Raw genomic sequence first — 23,913 nt, 5'->3', positions numbered from 1 at the left:
AGCAGGCTACCTGGGGATCATCTTTAATAAATGCCAGTTGTGTCATCTTTGTGGAGTGTGTGTGGCAGAAGGAGCAAAGGCTAAGGCCGGCCAAGGATATGTAAAGAGAGTACAGGCTTTGTCTGGGAAAGTATAGTTGCTGTGATATCCTGTGAAAGATGAAGTGCCATGAATGTGGATAGATTTCCAGGTAATTGTGGAGCTTAGAAGGATCCAGAAGGGAAGCAGACAGTATTACAATATTAGATAAGGGACATGGCTATTATCTTTCATCCCCGGCTGAGATTTCGGTGTTTGCATTCATTGTCATTGTGGAAAGTAATTATTAGTGAAATGATCAGCCCTTTTCTGCATGCTTTCCTCCTGATAGTGTGGCAGCTGTTTATATAGTGCATATGCAGTGCTACATAGTTATCACATCATTCTCTGCATGTATTCTGCACACAAGCACTGAGTTAATGCAGGCAGCAAGCTGTGTACATGTAGAATGTGGATGGAGAACACTAGTCATCTCTGCCTATGTGCACAGCATGCCAAGGGTGCATATGCATAGAGCTGTCCCTGCATATACAGAGAGTTGTTTGTATACACACGATGTATGTACACAGCTTGCTAGGTGCATTAGCTCTGTGGCTGAGTGCGTGGGTGTACATGTGGGAGGATACACTGCCTTTGTGCGATTGGTGGCTCCAGGCTATGGGCGGCCCCAAGGAAGCTCACATACACACAGATCCACACACACTAACAAGCTGGACTAGTGCAGGGTCAGGAGGGAAGAGGGGAGTGCGTGGGTGTGAAGCGGAAGGCTGTGCAAGATACAGACAGCCTGTCACTGCTGCTCCTCTCAGCCCCTGGTGCTGCTTCCTAGGCTGTGCCAGGCCAGATCTGCACACCTCCCCTCTCTGCCAGCTGCACCCAACTCTGGACTAGCCTGAAGTCATTGTCAGGGATGTACGACTGGAGGGGCCTTTCTTCACTGTGATGGTGAGTTCTCACCCTTCCCTCGTCTGGGGGCTCAGCGCGTTTCCCTATTTGTGTACGATCACCATGGCGAATGACACGTACCCGCTGAGGTCTGTTAGTAAGTGGGTCAGCCTTGGAATATGAATATGTGTATAAATATATTTCTTCCTAGTGACAGCAGCTAGGAATTGGTAATTATGCTTCTCTCCTCTGTATATCAAAGCTTCTCAGGCTGATCTAGTGTGTGCCTCTTCTCAAAGTTTGGAAGCCGGATTGGCCAAGCAGTGCAAAGCAGACTCCTAGCTTTTTTTTTTCTTAATTAATATACACAAGGAGGTAGAGAAGGGGCCCCCGCTGTAGCTAGTAGCATATCAGCCCGCGTCCATGTGTTGCTGCATGTGAGTATGTATGTATGTATGTGGATCTGTGTGTAGGAGGGGAGACCTCACTTCCCTTGGCTGAATGACTTTTCTTCTTGGGCTATAAATAGCTCTTGTTAGACTTTTAAAAGTTGTGTAATGACAGGCTCAGCCTTCACCCTTGTAACTGCAGGAAGTGAGGGCAGGGCAGTGTCAGTGTGAGCCAGGCTGCTTTTCCTTTTCTCATACATACACGTCTATTGGAGCTTTTTCATCTTGCTTTGCATCCTCCTTCATCTGTCTCTCTCTCTCCTCTGCTTGTTTTTCCCCATCTCTTGTGTGATGCTCTAGTCTTCCTGTCCTCTTGTGCTGTAACTCTGTTTATCTCTCTCCCCTTTCCCCTCCCTTTAGTAGCAAGCCTGGCTGTGTTCCTGTGTTTGCTGTTTGGTTTTCTCTGCGGGTGCACACACAGGAAAAGAATGAATTATTCAGCAGCATTGGACTCTCTTAGCTCCCTAAAGTCTGCAACCGATGCCTTTCAAGTCTGAGAGAAGGCAAAAGCTGAACCTGTTCCAAATCATGGACATCTCTGCCTTTCTACACTCCTGCATGGAGCTCCCTTCCAATGGTGTATATATACATCTGGCAGGGAGCAGAGTGCCGTGCTGCTTTATTAGGATCGTCTTCATATTGGGGGCGCACAACCATGAGATTTCCGGCTGTGTGTATGAAAGGCTTGCACGGCTGTGTGCTGAAGGTAGTCAAATAGCTAGGATGCACAGTGCATGTATAGCTGGAGATATTGCCTCAGCTTGCAGAAAAGGTTATAGACCCAGGAAGATTAGCAAAGGGATTAAAGAACGGAGAAGAAGTGAATTCACCAGTCATGTCAATATTTGGATAGAAGAAAGTGATTTCTCTTTAGCTGCAAATACATGCAACAGATACCTCACTGACCGAGCAGAACATGTGCCAGCTTGGTTAAGTGTATAATCCCAGGGTAAACGTTCCACAGGTCTTCCTATAGGCTGTGTGAGGTGTGTTAACTTCTGTGATGGCATTTACAGAATAACGCCTCACCCAGAAGCAACATATAATACATACCCCTGCTAGGAGTTTGTTCTGCTAAAAAGGCAGGAGGAATGTGTCCATTCCAGCTTGTTCATGGTGTCTGCCAGTTACACCTTTTACTGTCACCAGCCCTGTATACGGATGACATCATTGTTTGCCTAGCATTACTTGTGTCTCAGCTGACAGAATCTTGTAAGGAACCCCACTTGCCTGCATCTGTCTCCAATGCCAAGTTTGGGGAAACACCTTATAAACCTCCTGTTTGTTCATCCTGCAGGGGGAAATACATATTAAAATAATCAACCATGTTATGGCACACACTACACCGACACATTTGTTTATATTTGGTGTATACAACCACACCACCATACAGATCGAAATGCGTTGCTGGCTGCCTTCATCAATATAACAGTCCTATAGCTTCATATGTCAAAATGCAAACCAGCGAATCAGTTGAGATCTCAAAAAAGAGGGAGCAAGGCTTAGGTAGAGTTTTATTCTGAGCAGAATTGAGCATGATGTCATCTGATCTAACTCCTACAACAATCCAGCGCTTACCGTAGTGTCTCAGCAATTCAGCTTCTGTTGGGAAGACGAGGTATGGAGAAAGCCCGGGGTGACTCAGACACAGGTACACAGCTGGAATGGCAGATGGTGCTGCCAGGTACTACATATGTTAGGGGTCATTGCTTTAATAACAGATTTTTCTTTTCTTGGGTTAAAAGTGCAGCATACATAATCCCAGGCAGAAGATCTGATTGCTGTTTCTTTTGTGTTGCTCAGAATTCTAGGAGAGCATATATACGCACACGTATTATGTTTGTGGAAGTACATTTGATCATACTTTTCTCACAGAGTTTGTAGTTTTTGTCTTCTGATCCCTGTGTTCAGTAATAGCACCCTTGTATCTGCCACTGCATAAATATAGAGTGAGAATTAGAAGTAAACGCTAGTCTCTTATCCCCCATTGTCTCCCTCTCCCTCCTCCCACACCCCTTCCACCCACGCCAGCTCGATCAAGATGTTTGGGTGGCTTACTAATTAGGCACAATCTAACTAACCCGCAAACGAGCAGGAGAGCCAGCCAGATAATACGTAATATTTGGGGAGCAGTGCAGAGAGGCAGTGGGGAGTTACAGGATGGAGACGCAATAGGAGCTGCCAAACGAACCCAATAGGATATACAGTCTGATTGGATGTGCTGAACCAAACTGATAATGAAAATCGTTCAGTGGGATCATTGAAGCAGATCTGTGCACATTTAAAAGTTTGCATTTGTTTTAATGAGCTTCTTTTGTATGTCACAAAAAATATACTGATTTCCTGTTTCCCCTTGCAACTTTGCAGTGCGTACCTCCTCAACAAGTCCCAGGGGACCTGTATGGAACCTGCATTAAATCGGGTGTGCTAGGGCCCCTTTCACACTGCTGCGCTTTTTCCACACTTTTCCAGGGAAACAAAAGCATATGAAAGCTATTCCCCAATAAATCCTATGTAACTGTTCACACTGCAGGTGCACTGTGCTGTACTATGATAATCCTGCATTCTGCATCTTTGGTGTGGTTTTACAAAAGCATACCAAAATGACACCTTATTTGTAAGTCAATGGGAAGAAATCAAAAGTTTCAGTGTGAAAGGGCACTTAAAGTGTAACTCAGGCAAACACTCTTTTTTTTTCATTTTGGATAGAGTAAATGAGGGTTATAAGTTCTGAAAGATTTATTTTTGCTATCTGTGTCCCATTCAGGAGATTTCCCTTCACTTCCTATCTCATAGCCAAAACAGAAAGTAAGAGGAAATCCCTCTGAAGTAAGGGAATTCTCGTGTGTCACTGGGATAACCATTGGAAGGTTTCCTGTTCTATTCCTGTTCTGGTGACAACCAAAATTTGAGATTTTCTTTACTTTCACTTTTGATGATAATGGTATACAGGACAAATAGGATGAATCTCCCCAATGAGGGTCACAGACAGCAATAAAAAACCCTAATACCCCTCCATTCTATCCAAAACTAAAAAAAAAAAGTTTTGCCTTTAGTTACACTTTAATCTGCACAAAAGCTCATCAGTGTGAAAGGGCCCTACTATGGGATTTTTATATATTCATAGCACATCTGTTAAAAGAGAGAGGGTAAAGAGAGAACACATCCTTTTGGCAGGAACCAATCACGCATTTTTGTTGTGTTTTCGGTAACTGATTCATGTTTCCAAATAATGAACTGAGGGTTGCATGGGAGTTTCTTAAAAAGGAATTTTAAGAAATCAGGCAGAAAAAAATAGGACTATTCACCAGTATTTCCTGAGGTCCTCCTGTAGCTGATCTTTTTCCCGATTACTGTCTGATTAAGCCTTGTTCTGCACTGTCTTGCTGTGTGGAAGCAACCATCTTAGTAAAGGCAGGGTTTTGATTCCTCATATCAGAGCCCCCCAGCAAGGAAAGTTGTAGCATCACCAAGATCATTCCAAATCCAAGTCTAGCAGTCAGAAACAGCAGTGCCTTAGATCTCCCATTGCAGATATACACCTTTGAGGCTGTAGATACATGCCTGGAAGTGCTTGGCTGTTTTTATGGAGAAATGAAAAGTAAAAGGGTACTTGATAGGCACAATATTTCTAACTATTCCCTGTAATATAGCATATCTGCACTTTTTAGAGCTCAGGTCCAGTTTACCTTGCTCCTGAAAAAAAAATGGTTTTAATGTGTTTAATTTAGTGTTCTCACTCAGCAGTATTCATACATAAAAAACAAAAAGAAGTGAGATAGTGCAATATAGTGATGGGCATGATTTAACACTGGTATATACAGTGGGGGAAAATAAGTATTTGATCCCCTGCAGATTTTGTAAGTTTGCCCACTTACAAAAAAATGAAGAGTCTATAATTTGTGTCTTAGGTGTTTGTTAACCTCCCTGGCAGTATTCCCGAGTGTAGCTCGGGGTAGAGTTTCAGTACCAAAAGCGGTAACCCCGAGCTACACTCAGGCTTACCATGCAGCGTTGCACAAGGATTCCCTGCAGCGCTTACCTTGTCTTTCGCTCCCGCGATGCGTCCCCTGCAGCGTCCCTGGCCATATCCTCCGGCCGATGCCAGCATCCAGCTTCCGTGTTCCGGTCCCTGTGACGTCGGGACGTACGGGCGACAAATTTGAAACTTTAAAAAAAAAGACATTTTTTTTAAAACGATTATTACATAGTAAAACATTGCTGTTTCAAAGCATTTCACATACATGTTGTCCCTACTGCTTTGTCCTGTGTCCTGCCTGTATTTTGACTGTTCTTTCTGCCTGGAAACTTAGAAAAGTCCATTGCGTCCAAAAAGCGTCCCTTTAGGGCAAAATCGGTTTTAGACCAGCTAGAGAACAGCGATAGTAAATCAGAACCACTTGCAGAATTTAGTGATAATGATTCGTGGGGAAATTCCTCATCAGACACTGAAAACGATTCTGCGACTTTGCTCAGCGTTGTGCGAACTTGGCGCTATATTTCAAATTTCAGTGTTTTTGGTTTGATTATATTATTGAATTACATTTATTATTATTATTATATTATTATTTTTTATGACTATTTATTAAATTATAATTTATGATTTCGTGTTTCAAGTTTTATCATATCCGGAATGTTTACTAGACTCTTGTTCGGACAGATTTCAGTGAGTTATTCCTAAATTACAGGCCTATAATAAAAAAACTACATATTTCCATGCAAAAAAATGTACCGCTTTCAGCACCAAAAATCTGAAATAATCATACCGCCAGGGAGGTTAATTGATAGACAGAATATCAACCACAAAAAAACACACGATACAAATATTATAAATTGCGTTTCAGTTCAGTGATAAAATAAGTATTTGATCCCCAAGCAAAACATGACTTAGTACTTGGTGGAAAAACCCTTGTTGGCAAGCACAGAGGTAAGACGTTTCTTGTAGTTGGTTACCAGGTTTGGACACATCTCAGGAGGGATTTTGGTCCACTCTTCTTTACAGATCTTCTCTAAATCCTTAAGGTTTTTTGGCTGTTGCTTGGCAACTTGAATTTTTAGCTCCCTCCATACATTTTCTATAGGATTAAAGTGATTCTAAAGGTTAATTTTTTTTTTCTTTGTAAAATAACAAACATGTCTATACTTACCTGCTGTGTGCAGTGGTTTTGTACCTAGCAGCCTGGATCCTCCTCTTCTCGTGTCCCCTGCAGGCTCTCCCAGATCCTCCTGTCTGTTGGGTGCCCCCACAGCAAGCAGCTTGCGATGGGGGCACCCACTGCTCCATGTGTTCATTCACACATGGAACTGCAGCTTGCCCCACCCCTCTCATTGGCTGACTGTCTGTAATTTAAAGCAGCAGGAGACAGTGGCTCCTGCTTACTGTCTCAGCCAATGAGGAGGTAGAAACCCAGGACAGCCGAGGCTGTCATTCACATTGCTGGATCCCAATAAGACCTAAGGTTTTTTACCTTCATGCATAGAATGCATGAAGGTAAAAACCTTTAGCCTTTACAACCACTTTAAGGTCTGGAGACTGGCTACACCACTCCATGACCTTAATGTGCTTCTTTTTGAGCCACTCCTTTGTTGCCTTGGCGTTATGTTTTGGGTTATTGTCATGCTGGAAGACCTATCCACGACCCATCTTCAATGTTCTGGCTGAGGGAAGAAGGTTCTCATCCAAGATTTTACAATACATGGCCCCGTCCCTTGGATCCTCAATACGGTAAAGTACCTTTAGCAAAGAAACAGCCCCAAAGCATAATGTTTCCACCTCTATGCTTGACTGTAGGGATGGTGTTCTTAGGGTCATAGTCACCATTTTTCCTTCTTCCAAACACAGCGAGTCGAGGAAATGCTAGAGAGCTCAATTTTAGGCTCATCTGACCATAGCACTTTCTCCCAATCCTTCTCTGAATCATTCATGTTCATTGGCAAACTTCAGACGAGCCTGTACATGTGCCTTCTTGAGGAGAGGGACCTGCAGGATTTCAATCCATGGCAGCGTCTTGTGTTACCAATGGTTTGTTTGGTGACTGTGGTCCCAACTGCTTTGACATCATTCACAAGCTGTGTAGTTCTGGGCTGATCCCTCACTTTTCTCATGATCATCCTTACCCCATGAGGTGAAATCTTGCATGGAGCTCCAGACTGAGGGCGATTGATGGTTATTTTGTATTTCTTCTATTTGTGAATAATCGCTCCAACAGTTGTCTCCTTCTCACCAAGCTTCTTGCTGATGGTCTTGTAGCCCATTTGTGCCTTGTGCAGGTCTACAATCTTGTCCTTGACGTCCTTTCACATCTCTTTGGTCTTGCCCTTGATGGGAAGATTTGAATGGAAGAAAGAGATACTGTGGACAGGTGTCTTTTATACACATAACGAGTTGTCGTTAGGAGCACATAAGCACATAGCCAGTCTGTTGGAGCCAGAATTACTGTTTGTTGGTAGGGGATCAAATACTTATTTTATTCCCTGAACTCCAACTCAATTTATAACATTTGTGTCGTGGTTTTTTTTTTTTCTGGATTTTTGGTTGATATTCTGTCTCTATTATTTAAAATACACTTATGATAAAAGTGAGACTCTTATATATTTTTTTTTTTTTTTGTAAGTGGGCAAACTTAAAAAATCTGCAGGGGATCAAATAATTATTTTTCCCACTGTATATGAAAGGCATGTATAGCACTTAAATGAACTACATATGTAGTGCAGCAGATGAAAAATATGACTGTTTGCTTCATAATGTGGTCTTGTCTCATGCTTCTATTACCTTTTCCACTTTAGACCGGAGATATATTTACTGACATATAAGGCAGAACACATATCAGTGCAGATTTCACTTATTAGTGACTGCATTTTGGATCCTGCTTTTTTTTTTCTTTCTAAGTCCTCATTCACACTTGAGTGTTTTTCTGCTAATTTTCTATGCCTGACTTTGTAGAATCCCACGCTTAAAAAAAGTACAGGAGCTTTTTTTTTTTTTTTTGTGTTTAGTGTAATCAGGTGTTTGAATCATAGACTTCACTAGGAATGCCTGTAAATGCAGAAGTTCCTTCATCTGCAAAAATGCTTGCAATTCTTCAGAAGCACCAGGAATATGCTCTGCTCAGGTGTGAATGCAGGCTTAATACAGACCTGTACTTGGATAGTAACAGAAAACAATGTTAACAGTCTTGCTGGGATGTCCATTTATACAGTTAGGCCTGATTCACACCTATGCGTTTTTAAGTGCAGTTTGCTTTTTGCATAAACGCACTACAGTCCAATCAACATGGTTTCCTATGGGACACATTCACATCTATGCGTTTTTCAGCTACTGCATTCTTGGAAAAGGTCAGAGTCTTTTTTTAAACGCAACACAGTGTGTTTTTGGTTCAATAGACTTCAATGGACATGCTATGGAAATGTATGTACCCAGAGCAGTGGTCTCATCCATGATTGACCCCTTAGGGGAATGCTTGTCATGACTTTCCTCTTGGTTTAGGGGTCATGCTGTTAAGGTGAGCGGCTGGTTTGCTCCTTAGTGGTGGGATCCAACACATCTGTCACATTGACGCCAAGCATGTCACTCTTCACTGGTTATCTTTGCTGAAGACATCTTTGGATTGAATATATCTATAGTGACTTTGATATACTTTCTATTGGTTTGCGCTGCACTCTTTCATTTTTTATATCAGCTTTACGGGCATTGTGAAAACTGCCTTAGGTGTTCAACTTGCATCCTTCTTTGTTGATATTCATTGGTATTTATTGGTTTGCACTGATTGTTTTTCGCTAGAAAGTGTAAATATAGCATTACAAACACTAAAGAAAAAGAAGGTTTTTAAAATCTTAACACAGACCGATATGATCATTTATATCAAATAAAAGTGCATGTATATAGAAAAATACTGAAAAAGCAATGTATCAACATTTTATATAGGTTAATTTTACAAAAGCCTCTTATTGCAATATGTTATTTGCATTTTTTTAATATATTTTTATTTCTCGGGCTTTCAGGGAATCTGGCGGATACCTGTGGATGAGATAGATCGCCCCGGCAGTTTTGCTTCTCATATGAACCGTTCCATCGTGCTTCTTCTGAACGTTCTGGCCCAACTCAAAGACTCCAACACGCTACTGACAATCTCTTGCATGCTACAGAGGACCCCCGATCAGGGGAAGTAAGTGCCAGCCTCGGAATATATTCCCATTTATTTACTTTCAGAACATGCCTTTATTACTGTCAGAAATGCAGGACCAGCAGTTTTAAAGCAGACATTTATTAAAATATGCATGCTGTGTTGTAATTAGTTCCAATTCATCCTTAAATGTAACAACTGAGGGACCAATAAGCACTGGAAGTGTTCAGCATACCATTAGTGCACCATGGTTAATTCACTTGTGTCCAGGTGTAAACAGCTGAACTGGCTGCTTTAATTATATCACATGAATACACGTTCTGTAAATTACATTATAGCATTATTTTAACAAGGACTCGAGCCTTCAGAAGAATTTTATCAGTTGGATTTTGCATACACTGCAAAATCATTTCCTATCATTTTCCACACAATTGTTTTTTTTTTTTTGCATCTTCTGAACCTTAAAAAGAGTTCTACATTTTCCAGTGCCTTGAGACATGCTTTGGCTTTGGTTTCTTCAACTAATTGTGACTAATCCACTTTTTTCCCGTATTTCAACAGATATTTTCTGCAAAGGCCCTAAATCTGCTAAATATGTTCCAGGTGCATGAAAATGGATGTCCTCATCCTGAGTAGAAGAGCCTATACCCTGTCAGCATGCTGTAGAGAAGAACCCTTGCTCTCCATGTGGAAGCAGAGGTCTCTTTATTGAGGTCAACACACCAGGTCAGAGCCAGGGATCTCCAATCAGCAGGCAATGTGAGTTTTGCTGATTGCAGAGCTATAGATCTGGCTCAGTAGGGAGCGTGCCAGGCCTCAGCAGAGAGACCTCTGCTTCCACACAAAGAACAAGGGTCTTTCTCTACTTGATGGCAAGGGACAGGCTTTTCTGCCCAGGCTGTGGCTTCTTTCTAAAGAAAGTATACTGTTAGACTTTGAACACCTTTTCGTTCCTGAAATGTATTTAGCTGATTTAAATTGGAACTTCAGTTTGGCTTTAAGAAAGTAGCCATGTACTAACCCCTTAGTATGCCACAAGATCACTCAGAAGAGATGGTGTTGCCAAAGTACATGCAGCATTTTTTGGCAACACACTATCCTGACCTCACGGTAAACAGAATTTTAAGCACAGTTTGAAGATTGTAGGTTGTAATGGTTTTCTCTGGCATGTAGTACAACTAGCTACACCTCCTATCCTGGATGATGGTGCAAGGAGCAGTGGAGTACAACTCCTTTATAGATGTATTGAGGAAGAGCCTGTTATTGTAATGAACCACTTCCCAGCAAATTAAACTAAGCATTAGGATATAGTATATTTTTCTTGATAGGGCTGTTTTACTTTCTTTTTTTTTTGGTTGGGACACATTCGAAGATGTAATCAGATCAAATGCTTTAAAATATTAGGGTTTTTTTTCTTTGGGAGCCAGTTCACACTGGCCTAAAATGTATGGTAAATGGATGTACATTTGCATCCATTTTAGTCACGCGCTGACATCCGTTGTCATTTTGACGTCAGTTGACATGCATTTTAGCACGCGTTAAAGCCTACTGCATTTTCACAGGATATCCTGTGCATTGCGTAGACATCCACTTACAACCGTTGCATTGCGCTAAAATGCATGCATGTTAGCACAACGCATGTCAGCGCAGCATTATGGTGTGGATAGGACACCTTGGAAATTATTGGTTTGCAGATGTCCTTGCGTTGATCTGCGTTTTGCAGCTGAAACGTAGATCAAGGCACCGGTGTGAATTGGCCCTTAGTGCAATAAAGAAGAAAAAAACAAACACAGGTAATTAGCATTTCACTTTGCATGTTCTTTAATGAATTGTGTGGCTTTGCTGGATTCCTCATACATTGCAGCTACAGATCCCTCTTATGTGATATCTGCTATAATCTTTACCTGGCTCAACTTGACACTAGAAAGAATGCATAAACTGAACCTTCTTGGGAATAGCAGAGGATAGAGAAATGACCCAACATAGGAAACTGCTGGTCAAATAGTTATTCTGTTGAAATCCTGTTTTGTTAGATTCAGTAGGACAACCCAAGTGTGAGAGATCTGTTGGGAACTATTAATAGAGCAGAAAAGGTTGACCAAGTTTGGGCACCATGGTTGGAAATATTGGTAGATATTGACCATCTGCATGACTGATTATTGCATTCCTTGATGTTTTGATGTTTTAGCTTGCTAGTTATTGTGGGAGAAGGGACAGAATATCCTTCTGGGATATTGCTTCTGGGTAAGGTTTTTTTTCTCCCGTTATATTTCATATATCATTGTGTGTCCATTTGTTATGTGACTTATTTAATTCCTGCAAATTTGATGGGATAAAAGATTACATGAGGTGTCTAAATTACACTGACAACCACAGCAGCACATACTGGCTGGTTAGCAATATATGCACATTTGTGGGATATAATTGCATAAGTATGCCTATTTAAAGTAGGCCTGAACCCAAAAGATAAAGCTTTGCTACTTTATTGGGAACATTTAGAAATGTTAATTGTATCTAAGCAGCACCCTGAAAAATCTACCTGCCTTGAATTCCTCTTGAAAACAGTGCATTTCCTGGTACTAGGTACTTGTTCTAAAGCCTCGTAGCTGCATAATTGCTATTTGAGATTATCTAAAGCCGGCTATAGATGGAGAGATTTTCTTTCCTCCAACTGTAGGTCGCAGGAAAGAAAATCGCTAGATTCCTCATCAACACAATCAGTGTTGATGGGAGAATCAATCCCACAGAGCCACTGTGGTCTCCTGGTGGGGGAAGCCATCCCTGTCAGAAGAACACATTGATTTATTTCTGCTATCGGCTATAATAGCCGCTAGCAATAATCGCATGTAAAATCCAACAGGCTGGTTGTACTCAAGTTGACCAATCAACCAACTTGGGTACATTCAACCTGCCCATACATAATTTGAATCTCAGTCAGTCTCTGCTGAACCGGCCGAGATTCAAACCATCTATGGCCAGCTTAAGGCACTGCTGTCTCTGACTGCTAGTCTCACAAGATTGGTTTGAGATTTAGTGGTGTCACGATTGTGCTGCGTCACTGTACTATGGCTGGAAAGTACCTGAGGATCTGCCTTGCTACTATATCCTTGCTTCTTCTTCCTTCATTCTGTGGGTCTTTTGGTTTCTGTAGCTCTCCTTCTGCTTCCTTACTATTACTCTACCAGTCATCAAATCCCCAGTAATGAAGAGGACAGCTCTGACATGAGGAAGCAAAGCCCTCCCTGCTACCAAGATGTCTCCACACAGAGGCACAGCATGGGAAAAAATATGGCAAGTCAGTAGTGAGAAAAGATCAGCTGCAGCAAATTTTTAGGCACAATCTCCACGATACAGGTCCTCTTTAGGGAGTAATTACAGCATTCCTTTACGTTTTCCAGCTTTACACTTGTGGTTCTAACCTAATGAAGACTGAGCAGCACTTGTCTAGACTGATGATTTGACTGTCAGGAAACTCCATATCTGATATAGGAACCACAGCACTTAGGAATGCATTATAAAAAAAGAGCATCCCCTGTAAGTGGCAGCATGCCGACTCCTAACAATACACATAATATGATTAGTAGAATTTTTCTGTATGGGAGTGCTGACTGTTATCATTGCAGCTGAAATGCCTCTGTTTGCTCTCTCAGTGTCCTGTATTGTCTCCAGGAAGTACATGTCTGATAACAAAAAAAATAATCCCTCCTTTGCAGGAAGTATTTGCGGGATGCGGATCGGCAGGTTTTGGCAAAGAAAGCTTTCATTCTCACCGTAAAAGTGTTGGAGGACACACTTAGTGACTTGACTGGGGTAAGAATGGAATGGTGCTACTTTTCAAATTTTCTTGCATTTTTGGAATGTTTCTCAGTTTCTGTAAATTAAAGTGAAACTAAATTCTGGTATTAAAAATGATATTCAAGTATGTATTCTTGACACGAAAAAGTCCCTTCTGTTGATTTCAACCTTCTCCAAATCTTCAAATTCATGTTTTTGCTGCTGTGATTTGACTTCCTGTTAGAGGTTGGCTAAATTTGTTCTCCATGGTCCCACTGCATATAGGAATGCAGCCACCCTCATTTACTTACTCCACACATGACTGCAACTAAAGGTGCCGTGCTGGTTTCAGGCAAGCTGAAGTAAGGGGAGAGGTTTTTGAGCTCACAAAGGCAGAAAAGCGCCGTAAGAACTGATTTCATGAAAAATAGATTACAGTGCCATTAGGTAATGGATGTATATGGATTATTTCTGGAGAATAGGGACATTGTTAAGTATCACATTAATCTAAGCCTATATACCAAAGTACACCATACTGAAAGTAATTGCTATGTAACACAACCAGATCTGGCAATGACCCTTGTTAAGCTTATGCAGAAGTGAAAATATGCAGGTATTTATGTCTCTGTTTGGGATGAATATGTTCTTTTAGCCATTTAGGTTCCAACAGCAGTAAATCAATGTCCTGCTAGTCTGTGCCTTCACACATCAGAATTTAGATCTGCTATTGCAAAACCAGCTGTATTAAAGATGGGCACATAAATGAATACCCATGTGTACAGTATCATTGGTGTGACCATTCTACTGCTAGTATCCATAGTCACAGGGAAGAGGCTAGATACTAAACAATCTCTCAGGTAGTGATCACTGTCATCTGAGAGTGATTGTCCAACAAAGTATTGTTGCCTAAACATTCTCCTGAACTAAGGGCTTGATTACTGGGGGTCTACAGTATCACAAAGCAGAACATGAGTAAAATTCTCCACCTTCCCTGCCTGTAAAATGCTATGGAGATGATTGATTACACTTACTGTAATTGTATGTACGCATTTAAATGTAAAAAGGAGTCTATGCTGCATATATACAACAAGGTTTAAAGGCACAAAGAAGAACAAGCTGAGGCACTGATTGAACAGCAGACATGGAAATCATGGGCATCACCGTACACATCACTCCGTTCCAGTGAAATAATAAAAACCCAGTAAAAGACATCAAATGAAAGTATAGAAATCACACAAAAATAAACTGCTAAATTAGTCTTATCCCAGGGAAGAAAGGGGGGGGGGGGAATCAGGGGGAGGGAACCAAAAAAGAGCCTCATTGTCAGGGTACCACAAACTTAAACCAGTAACACTATTAAAGGGTCCTACCCAGAACTCCTCTCCACAATGCTTCCACCTTATAGAGACAGCAATCAGGCGTTCATTTTTGGGACATTTATGACTCGTGTAATTAAGTCTGTAGAGAGGAAGGGCAAAGTCAACCAGGGATCTCCAATGGGATATTGTAGGAGGGTCCAATTGTTTCTACTTCAAGAGAATCGCTTTTCTGGCATAGAAGGCCGTGTAGAACACAAATAACTGTTTATAAGTGGTAGAATCCGCAGCATCACAGCTCCCAAGTAAAAGCACCCGTGGGTCCATCGGAACCCTCAGTCCCCTCACTGAATTGATATCTGCCACAACCTCTCTCCAAAACCCTGGATAAGTGAACAGGACCATACAACATGCATGAACGTACCAATTTCAGTTTGGCTCTTAGGGTAAATAGCAGGGTGTGAAGGGTACATTCCAGGGAGCAGTTGGGGGTTATAGTAAGCTCTGTGCAAAAATTTAAGCTTGATAAATCTGTCTTTAGCTGATATTACCCATGGAATATATTGCTGGATTCCCTTATCCCAATCTTCAATCGTTAGGGTTGAAATATCCCTTTGCCAGATGTAGAATAATTGGGAAAGCTTACCAGTACCTTTACTAGAGATTCTGAGATAGAGCGAGGATAGAATCTTGTCTGCATTGCTTTAGATAAGGAAACGCTCCACTTTATGAGATGTCACTGTCACCTCAGAGGGAAATTGCGCTTGCACTGCATGGAGCAAGTGGAGATAATGGGAAAACATCCATGTGGGGAGAGTAACTTGGGGCATGATATGTATTATAATTTTAATACCAAACCCAGCCCATACACTTGGATCGGTGTGGAGCAACTGAGGATTGCCCCACAGTGGAGTGTGGGGAGAGATGGTATTAGCCTCACTAATAGCCGATTTAACCTGACTCCACACCCGCACTGTGGTGCGCAAGGGAATTGTCATCTGGGGGCTGGTGCTCAGGCCTCTGAACACCAGGTTACTTAATACTGAGTAGGAGCCTAGAATAGCAGCCTCCAAATTACCACTGGGTTTGTCTGTATTTGCGTAAACCACCATCGTACTGTGACCAATACTGGTAGTATTGTCGAAAATTGGGTAACGCCAGTCCGCCTAGAGAAAGGGGCAGTTGCAGGGTAGATCTGGCTATCCTGGGAGTAGCCCCTGCCCAAATAAATGTAACAGGAGTATTTCTGAAGATATATAAAAACTTGGGAAGAAATAACTTTAATAAGAGTAATTATACCCACTGGGAATAGGTTGCTGTACCTTTAAGGGGGAAAGGTCTGCCTCCAGGTGAGTCTGCTGTGTGTGCATTGCCGTATATGCCCCACAGTTGGGAAACTCCAATAACTTAAGCTGGCCATAGATGGGTCTTTTTTTTTTTTCATTCAACCAGTGGGGTGAATGAGAAGAACTGACCCAGTTCCTCCATGCGCAATAAGGTGGATGAGGGAATCCTCTCACTGTGTCGTATTCTTACAGAGGGGAGACTTCCCCACCATCAGAATACACTGATCAGAGTAGCAGGCTATAGCCTGCAGTTCTGATTGAGAGGAAATTTTCCAGCAGGAGAGTTGTACAGAAGACGATTGGTAGATTGACTTCTGCACAGGCTCAATGCCCATACATGGGTCAAAATTCAGCCAGGCCTTGTTTAACCAGCCAAATTTATAACCATCTATGGGCAGGGACCACAGTTATCAAATGAGCCTTGATCAGAGGTGGCAGTCAACATATATTTGCAAATGTATGCTACTAAATTCTTCGTTTTATAACCTGGGTGGTCAAAACAGTTTAGTTACTCTTTTTTTGCTGGATAACCTAAAAGTATGTCAGGGACCTTCTGTATTGTTTTTGTATATTGTCCAGCCCATGTGTACCTAGATTCAAACAGATCAAAGCCTTTGTCATTGTTTTTTTGGGGGGATTTTATGCAAGGTTCTTGACACAGTAAATGGGCATGCTTTGAATAGTTTTATGTAAAAATGCTGACTTGTAGTCTAATAACATACCACCTGCATCCTGACCTACCAACCTCAGTATATTTAAACATGCTGAAAAGCACTTTAAAAAGCTAACCTCTAAACAGATATATAAATTAAGAGACCTCTTTAATCAATAATACACCTTTAATATATATGCTTAAATGCAGGGGTGGACTGACAACTCATGGGGCCCCCAGGCAATAGGGGATCATGGGGCCCCTGTGTCCTTGCCCAAACTCAAAAAAGCCTATGAAAAAGGTACCAGGAACATCTCATGGGGCCCCCTACTGACCCCGGGCCCTCGGGCAGTGCCCGAGTTTCCAAATGGTCAGTCCGCCCCTGCTTACATGTAACAGTGCAGGTACCCTAATTTGAACTGGTATCCCTGTACAGCAGGGTTGGAGTGTCAGTACATGAACTGAGTGGCTCCTTTTGCTGTCTATTTCTCTGACAAGTAGCATTCTATTATGAAGGGAGAGCAGAGTAACAGAAATGAGCCCATCTATGCTGCATCTCTTTTCTCTGTTCAGTCACAGACTGAAGTGAGTCCAGGACGACCTAGACTCAGAGGAAGCAGGCTTAGTGATGCTAGCCAAAAGAACAAGGACAACTAGTGGCCGATGAAAAGTACTGCGGGGAAATCTCTGGATTGATGTTTAATACTGCAGAAAAAGATGGTTTTGTTATTTTATCTTTTAACGGGCTGTTTACAGTTCTACTTTAAAACCAACCTGTCAACTATGTTAAAAGTCCTAAAATTTTAAAAGCAGTAGAGCAGACATCACAACATATCTGTTTCTACCTTATTTAGTCAAAAAACCCAGCTGTGTTATTCCAGTGCCATATGTGAGTGCTTTACTGAGCAACTACTGCTAAATGTGCTGAATGAACAACTACTTGTTGAATCACTATAGAATTATTGGTGCACTAGTAGTTTTTACCATACAAAGCAATACCCTACCTAACTCCTAAAACCCTAAGGGCCCATTTACACCATATATGTTCAGCTGCAATGGGCAGCATTGCCTAATGCAGTTCATACTTTTACCTCAAGTCCTGTGATTTCAGTTCACAGCACTTCAGTGGTGTGTGCTGAAAAATGTACGAAATCCTGTGTTTTTATGAAGTGCAGGGTGTTCTGAGGCACTGCGCTGCATTGCAACATGTTTCAGTGCATTAAGATGAATGAAATTTAATTTTGTGACATTCCAATAAAGTTAAAAAAAAAAAAAGGTAAACAGTTTGATTACATAGCGCACATGTGAGGCAGTAATGTGCAGTGCTGGTGTCAATGGGTGCTAATGCTAATCCTCCCTGTATCTCCTTATATGTAAAGGATGTTGATCATTTGTCTGACTATATAATGCTTCTTAAATCTGATGAAATGCTCTGGGATATTTGACATCAGTTAAATGCTGTATGTTCTTAGATACGGCTATTTATTTTAATTTAGGGGAAATTATTGCTGATTACTAGGGTTGCACCGATACCAAGTACTTGCACCAATACTCGTGCAAATGCTCCCAATACCCAAAACCGATACCTTTGCAGGAGTAGTAGTGCGATTCCTGTCCAAATCACGTGATTTCCCCCCACAGCCCCTGTGTGATCCCATCCCACTATAGAAAGACCAGGAAGCAACATGAAGTGCAGCAATGGGCAAACAATCAGGTTAAAATGTTATCACAACTCGCATGATAAAAGAGCTTGATATCTTGCATGTCAAATACAAAACTGTCTGTTTGTGGTGCTCACAGGGCTGGAGGGATAGTGGGATCACACAGGAATGCTGGGGGAAATCACACTGCAGTCCTGCTCAAATCGCATGCAATTCTTTGTTGTGCAATTTGAGGCCATACATTTTGTATGGGCTCAAATCGCACTGCAAAGGTATTGGTACTCTGTATCAGCGAGTGCTTGAACGAAAGTATTGGTGCTCGTACTCCCCGATTTAAAAAACCGGTATTGGTGTAACCCTACTGATTACTTATGTGTATATTGAGAATTTTGCATGGTCTTCATTGCTGCTAATCTAAGTGTCTTTTCAACAGGATTGCCAGAGTTCGGACCCCAGTTCATTCCTTACAACTTCCATGACAACAGACGTGTCAGGCCGGCCCACATCAGAGGACCGGAAAGATGTACCACCCAGGAAGAACATGGTTCTGGGAGAAGGGGTGGCTGCTGGCCCAGAGAATGGAGGCAAAGAAACTGTTCAGGGTCCTGCTACTCAGGCTATGGAAACAGGAGAAGCCAGGATTGTAAAAGAGGCACTTAAGACTCAGTCTTCTGAACCCATGGACCATGATGGATACTTCTGCAATGCTGAGAAACGTGCAGACCTTTTCCGAAAGGACTTGGCTAAGCCTCATAAGGAGAAAGGACCTGAGGGACCAGAGCTATCACTAGAAGAACTTAGCATTAGTTCAAAGCATCACCTGCCTGCAGGGAGCAGGGGCCCTGGACAGCATGCACAGCAAATGGAGGAGGTACCGCACCGAGCCAGCCGCAAGCGAAAGCTGCTGGATGATACAGATGACAGTAAAAACCTACTTCTGGAGGCCTACAGGGTTTGGCAGCAAGGTCAAAAAGTAACATCGTACGACTTGGCCAAGATCGAAAATATTATGTGTAAAACGTATATGCTAATAAAACAGGTGAGAAATCTGTTAATTATCAACTGCCCTAAGTCATTATGTGCACCACATGGCATTAACAGTACAACCTTAGATGTGGTGTGCTTTCTTTTTTGATGTAAGTAACAATCTGGTCACACAATTGTTACATTAGCAAGCTTGTGGACCCTCAATTTTGTATTATTAAAATTTCTCATGATCAAGACAGTTGCAGGCACTTTCAGTGGCACCAAGAGCTGCCAGTCTGCTTTAGGAACACTCTACTTTCTTTAAAGGCTGTTTGAAGTCTAACCTTTTTTTTATCCCTTTGTAGTCTTGTAACCCTGCATGATACAATTTGTGGCTGATTTATACTTGGAAACAATTTTAAATATATTTTTTTTCTCAGTAAAAATGTTGCTTCTTGCCCTAACATAGTAAACTGCAGAGTCCGATTTAGACATGCAGCACAACTGCTTTGACAGGAAAGTGGTGGTAAGACTAGTAAAATGGAGGTTGGTCGTACATTGTCAGACTGCATATCTATGTTTATGGCTTTACTTAGGATTTTCAAAAGACCAGCAGAAGTATTCCTGTTCTAGATGGCCAAGGTTTGGGGATAGGGAAGTTGGAATGGTGGCAGATGTGGTAATCAGAGCAAGGAGGTTGGTACTGTGATTGGTGCAGTGGGGCCCTTTGATCATGTGATTATAGCAGACAGACTCCCTGTCAGGAAGAAGAAAGTGACTGGAATTCAGGTGTGAGTTTTTGTCAAATAGCAGGAGGTAAAATTCTGCAGTGAAGTTTGATTAAATCCTTGCAAGGAGAGATTTTTTGGGGGACATTTTTACTAGCAAATATGACACTTGCTAATGTTCCCAAGTGCAATTATACAGTATCACCCTGGGAAACATTAGATCTCCTGGGAAATGCAAGGATCAATACTGGACTCTCTAATTGATGGACTCACTTCAGATGCTACTGATACCATATAAAAATATTCGGCACTCAGTGTCAGCATTAGCACCCAAGGTAGAGAGGGACAGCTCTGTACCTACATCTATTAAAGGGATTTTCAAATGTTTTAGCATAAATGTAATGGCTGTTTTCTTTCTTTCTTTTTTCTTTTCTTTTCTTTTCTTTTCTTTCTTTCTTTCTTTCTTTCTTTCTTTCTTTCTTTCTTTCTTTCTTTCTTTCTTTCTTTCCTTCCTTCCTTCCTTCCTTCCTTCCTTCCTTCCTTCCTTCCTTCCTTCCTTCCTTCCTTCCTTCCTTCCTTCCTTCCTTTCTTCTCTTTCTCTCTCTTTCTCTCTTTCTTTTCTCTCTTTCTTTTCTCTCTTTCTTTTCTCTCTTTCTTTTCTCTCTTTCTTTCTCTCTTTCTTTCTCTCTTTCTTTCTTTCTCCAGTATGTTCATGAGAGCAGGCATATATGTGCACTACATATGCAGGCTCTAGTAACGCAGTGTGATTAAGGTGTATTCTGTATACCTGACCTTTGCTCAGCAGTCAATAAGGAGAGATAGTGACTCTCTACTTATAGTAACTCACCCCTGCCCTCACCGCTCTTCCCCTCTCCCACCCCTGCCCTCACCGCTCTTCCCCTCTCCCACCCCTGCCCTCACCGCTCTTCCCCTCTCCCAACCCTGCCCTCACCGCTCTTCCCCTCTCCCAACCCTGCCCTCACCGCTCTTCCCCTCTCCCAACCCTGCCCTCACCGCTCTTCCCCTCTCCCAACCCTTCCCTCACCGCTCTTCCCATCTCCCACCCCTGCCCTCACCGCTCTTCCCTTCTCCCAACCCTGCCCTCACCGCTCTTCCCTTCTCCCAACCCTGCCCCCACCGCTCATCCCCTCGCCCACCCCTTCCAACAGCGGTTGTCCCCTCGCCCACGCTTGTCCCATCATCCACCCCTGCCCTTCGCCGCTGGTCCACCCCTGCCCTTCGCCGCTGGTCCACCCCTGCCCTTCGCCGCTGGTCCACCCCTGCCCTTCGCCGCTGGTCCACCCCTGCCCTTCGCCGCTCGTCCACCCCTGCCCATACCATTCTTCTACAGTTTGGTCCTTGTCAAAGTCACTCAAATCCTTATACTTGTCTGTTTTTTTTTTGCTTTCAAGACATCAGCTTCAGGGACAATATGTTCACTCATTGCCTAATATATCCCACCCCTATTAACTTTGCCTGTCAGTCATAATGCATTTTGTACTATATTTTTTTTTATTGAGAATAGCACAAAAGGACAAAACTGCCCAGCATGGTTAAATATAAATCTTTTCAGTCTTAATGTTATGACTGATCAGTGTGTGTTTATATGTATGTATGTGTGTGTGTGTGTGTTTGTGTATATATATATATATATATATATATGTATGTATATATGTATGTGTGTATATATATATATATATATTTTACCTCTTCTACAGAGAGAGGAGTATCCTTTTTCTGCCTGTCTCTTTTTTTTTTGAGATTCCCGATTTGTCGCGTGCACCAATGGGCACATTTTTGCTAGCATAAAATTATTTGAAAGTAAATGATTTTCTCCTATAGAGTCATGTTTTTGCTAAGCAAGTTGCCTTAGTATTGAGCGCTCTGTGGATTAGACTATTACTATCCCAGAGGAGGTACCCTGACATAGCACCTTATAATAATAGCTTAGGTGACGCCTCTTTAGTGTATGGGAGGTAATTAGCAGGAAAAGATTACCCTCAAGCATTGTTAAATGCAATATTTTAAAAAGCTATCAATACCTTTGTCTATTACTCAGTAAATGAGTCTCTTTTATTGCCACAATGCAGAAAGCCTTGCCAGTAGATTATTTAAAATGCAACAAATCGGGCACCAGCTCATATTTTTCTGTAGATAGAAAGAATCAGAAAGCAGAAATCTGATCAGTTTCTGTGACCTACTTTTACTATTTAATTGCTTAAAGGAGAAGTACAGACAAAGCTCTTTGCTTAACCTTAGAGCCGGCGGGGGACCGATGCTGCATCCACCTAGGTAAGCAATCCCACACTTCTCTTTTAAGGTTTTGTAAATAAACCAACTGTGCAACAGGAAATATGAAAATAAATTTATATAAGAAGATGGCATAAGTAGAAACAAAGTTTAAAGGATCAGTACATCCAGACTGATATTCCAGTTACAGTGCAGCTACGGCGGCTACTTCATCCCCAGGGTTCTTGTAGGTTTTTGGGAATTCCAACAGCAAGATCCCCTGGAGAGAATTCCTGACTATGTTACTGTTTTGAGAGTTGTTTCCATACCTCTGTTTGTCCCAGCACTTCCTGCTGTATCCTGTGTAACATGAATGGTCAAATGTAGCTGGCATGTCTATGTGTTGCAGAACAAGCTGACCAGCAAAAGTGACAGTGACTGGCATCATGACAAGGTTCACTCTACCTGTTGGAGGTTTTGTCTCTCTGTGTATTATGGAGAATATAGCAGGTGTTGAAATACCAGTGGGTAACGCAGGACTCCTACCTATATTATTTGGGGAGAAACTTTTTTGAAAACCTGCGAAAATAGCCATTGCTGACTTGATATTTAAAAGTTAAAGCTGTAGAATGGTCATCCTGATTTTACCTAGAGCAGCCTTTCTCAAACAAGGTTCCTCTAGAGCAGTGATCTCCAAACTGCGGCCCTTTGCTTATGCTTATCTGGCCTTTGGGGCACTATTTCTGCTACTGATAGAGGCACTGTTTTCCTACTGACACCAACGATTAGGGACCATTCCTTCTACTGACACCAACAGTGGGGCACAATTCCTCTTACTGACACCCAACAATGGGGCACTATTCCTTCCACTGACATAAATGATTAAACACTACTCCCCCCACTGATGGTGCATGATTCCTACCACTGATACCTGTGAGGGGGCACAGTTCCTTCAATTGATATAAATGATGGAACACTAATCCCCCCCCCACCCCACTGATACCAATGATGGGGCACTATTCCTTCCACTGATATAAATGATGGAACACTATTCCTTCCACTGATATAAATGATGGAACACTATTCCCCCCCACTGACACCAATGATGGGGCACTATTCCTTCCACTGATATAAATGATGGAACACTATTCCCCCCACTGATACCAATGATGGGGCACTATTTTTTCCACTATGCAAGTGTGCAATCCAAACGCACACATTCCTGCGTTAAAAATGGCTGTGTGTATAAGTGGGTGCTGCAGCGACCGTCGGCTGGAACCGAACAAAATCAGCAAGGAAAAAATGTCACCAGCACACCAAGGATCACCAATATGGGTCCAAAGGCTTTAATAAACGATCACATAGTTACAGCAAGGCAACGTTTCAGAGTCTCGCAGGACCCCTTCATCAGGCAGGTCACATGCCTGATGAAGGGGTCCTGCGAGACTCCGAAACGTTACCTTGCTGTAACTATGTGATCGTTTATTAAAGCCTTTGGACCCATATTGGTGATCCTTGGTGTGCTGGTGACATTTTTTCCTTACTATTTTTTCCACTGACACCAATGATGGAACACTATTCTCCTACTGATACCAATGATGGAGCACTATTCCTCACACTGATACCAATGATGGGGCACTATTCCCCAAACTGATACCAATGTTGGAACACTATTCCTCCCACTGATACCAATGATGGAACACTATTTCCCCCACTGATACCAATAATGGAACACTATTCCCCCC

The 23,913-nt window shown here is 42.1% G+C and overlaps 1 protein-coding gene across 2 annotated transcripts in view; it reads left to right on the top strand.

Moving 5' to 3' along the window:
- The window catches only part of CABIN1 (calcineurin binding protein 1), a 331,038-nt gene that overhangs the window by 276,849 nt on the left and 30,276 nt on the right, over positions 1-23,913 (top strand). For both annotated transcript variants that reach the window (XM_089653220.1, XM_089653219.1), the window contains exons 30-32: positions 9,375-9,538; positions 13,210-13,306; positions 18,679-19,284. In XM_089653220.1, the coding sequence (XP_089509346.1) occupies positions 9,375-9,538; positions 13,210-13,306; positions 18,679-19,284 (867 nt within the window). The remainder of the gene's footprint in view (positions 1-9,374; positions 9,539-13,209; positions 13,307-18,678; positions 19,285-23,913) is intronic.

Source organism: Staurois parvus, unplaced genomic scaffold (assembly GCF_062004578.1).
Source record: "Staurois parvus isolate SC_StPar_1 unplaced genomic scaffold, SC_StPar_1.0 ptg000704l, whole genome shotgun sequence".
Lineage (NCBI taxonomy): Eukaryota > Metazoa > Chordata > Amphibia > Anura > Ranidae > Staurois > Staurois parvus.
The sequence above is the reverse complement of the archived record's forward strand: the minus strand, read 5'-3'. Positions and strand labels throughout refer to the sequence as shown.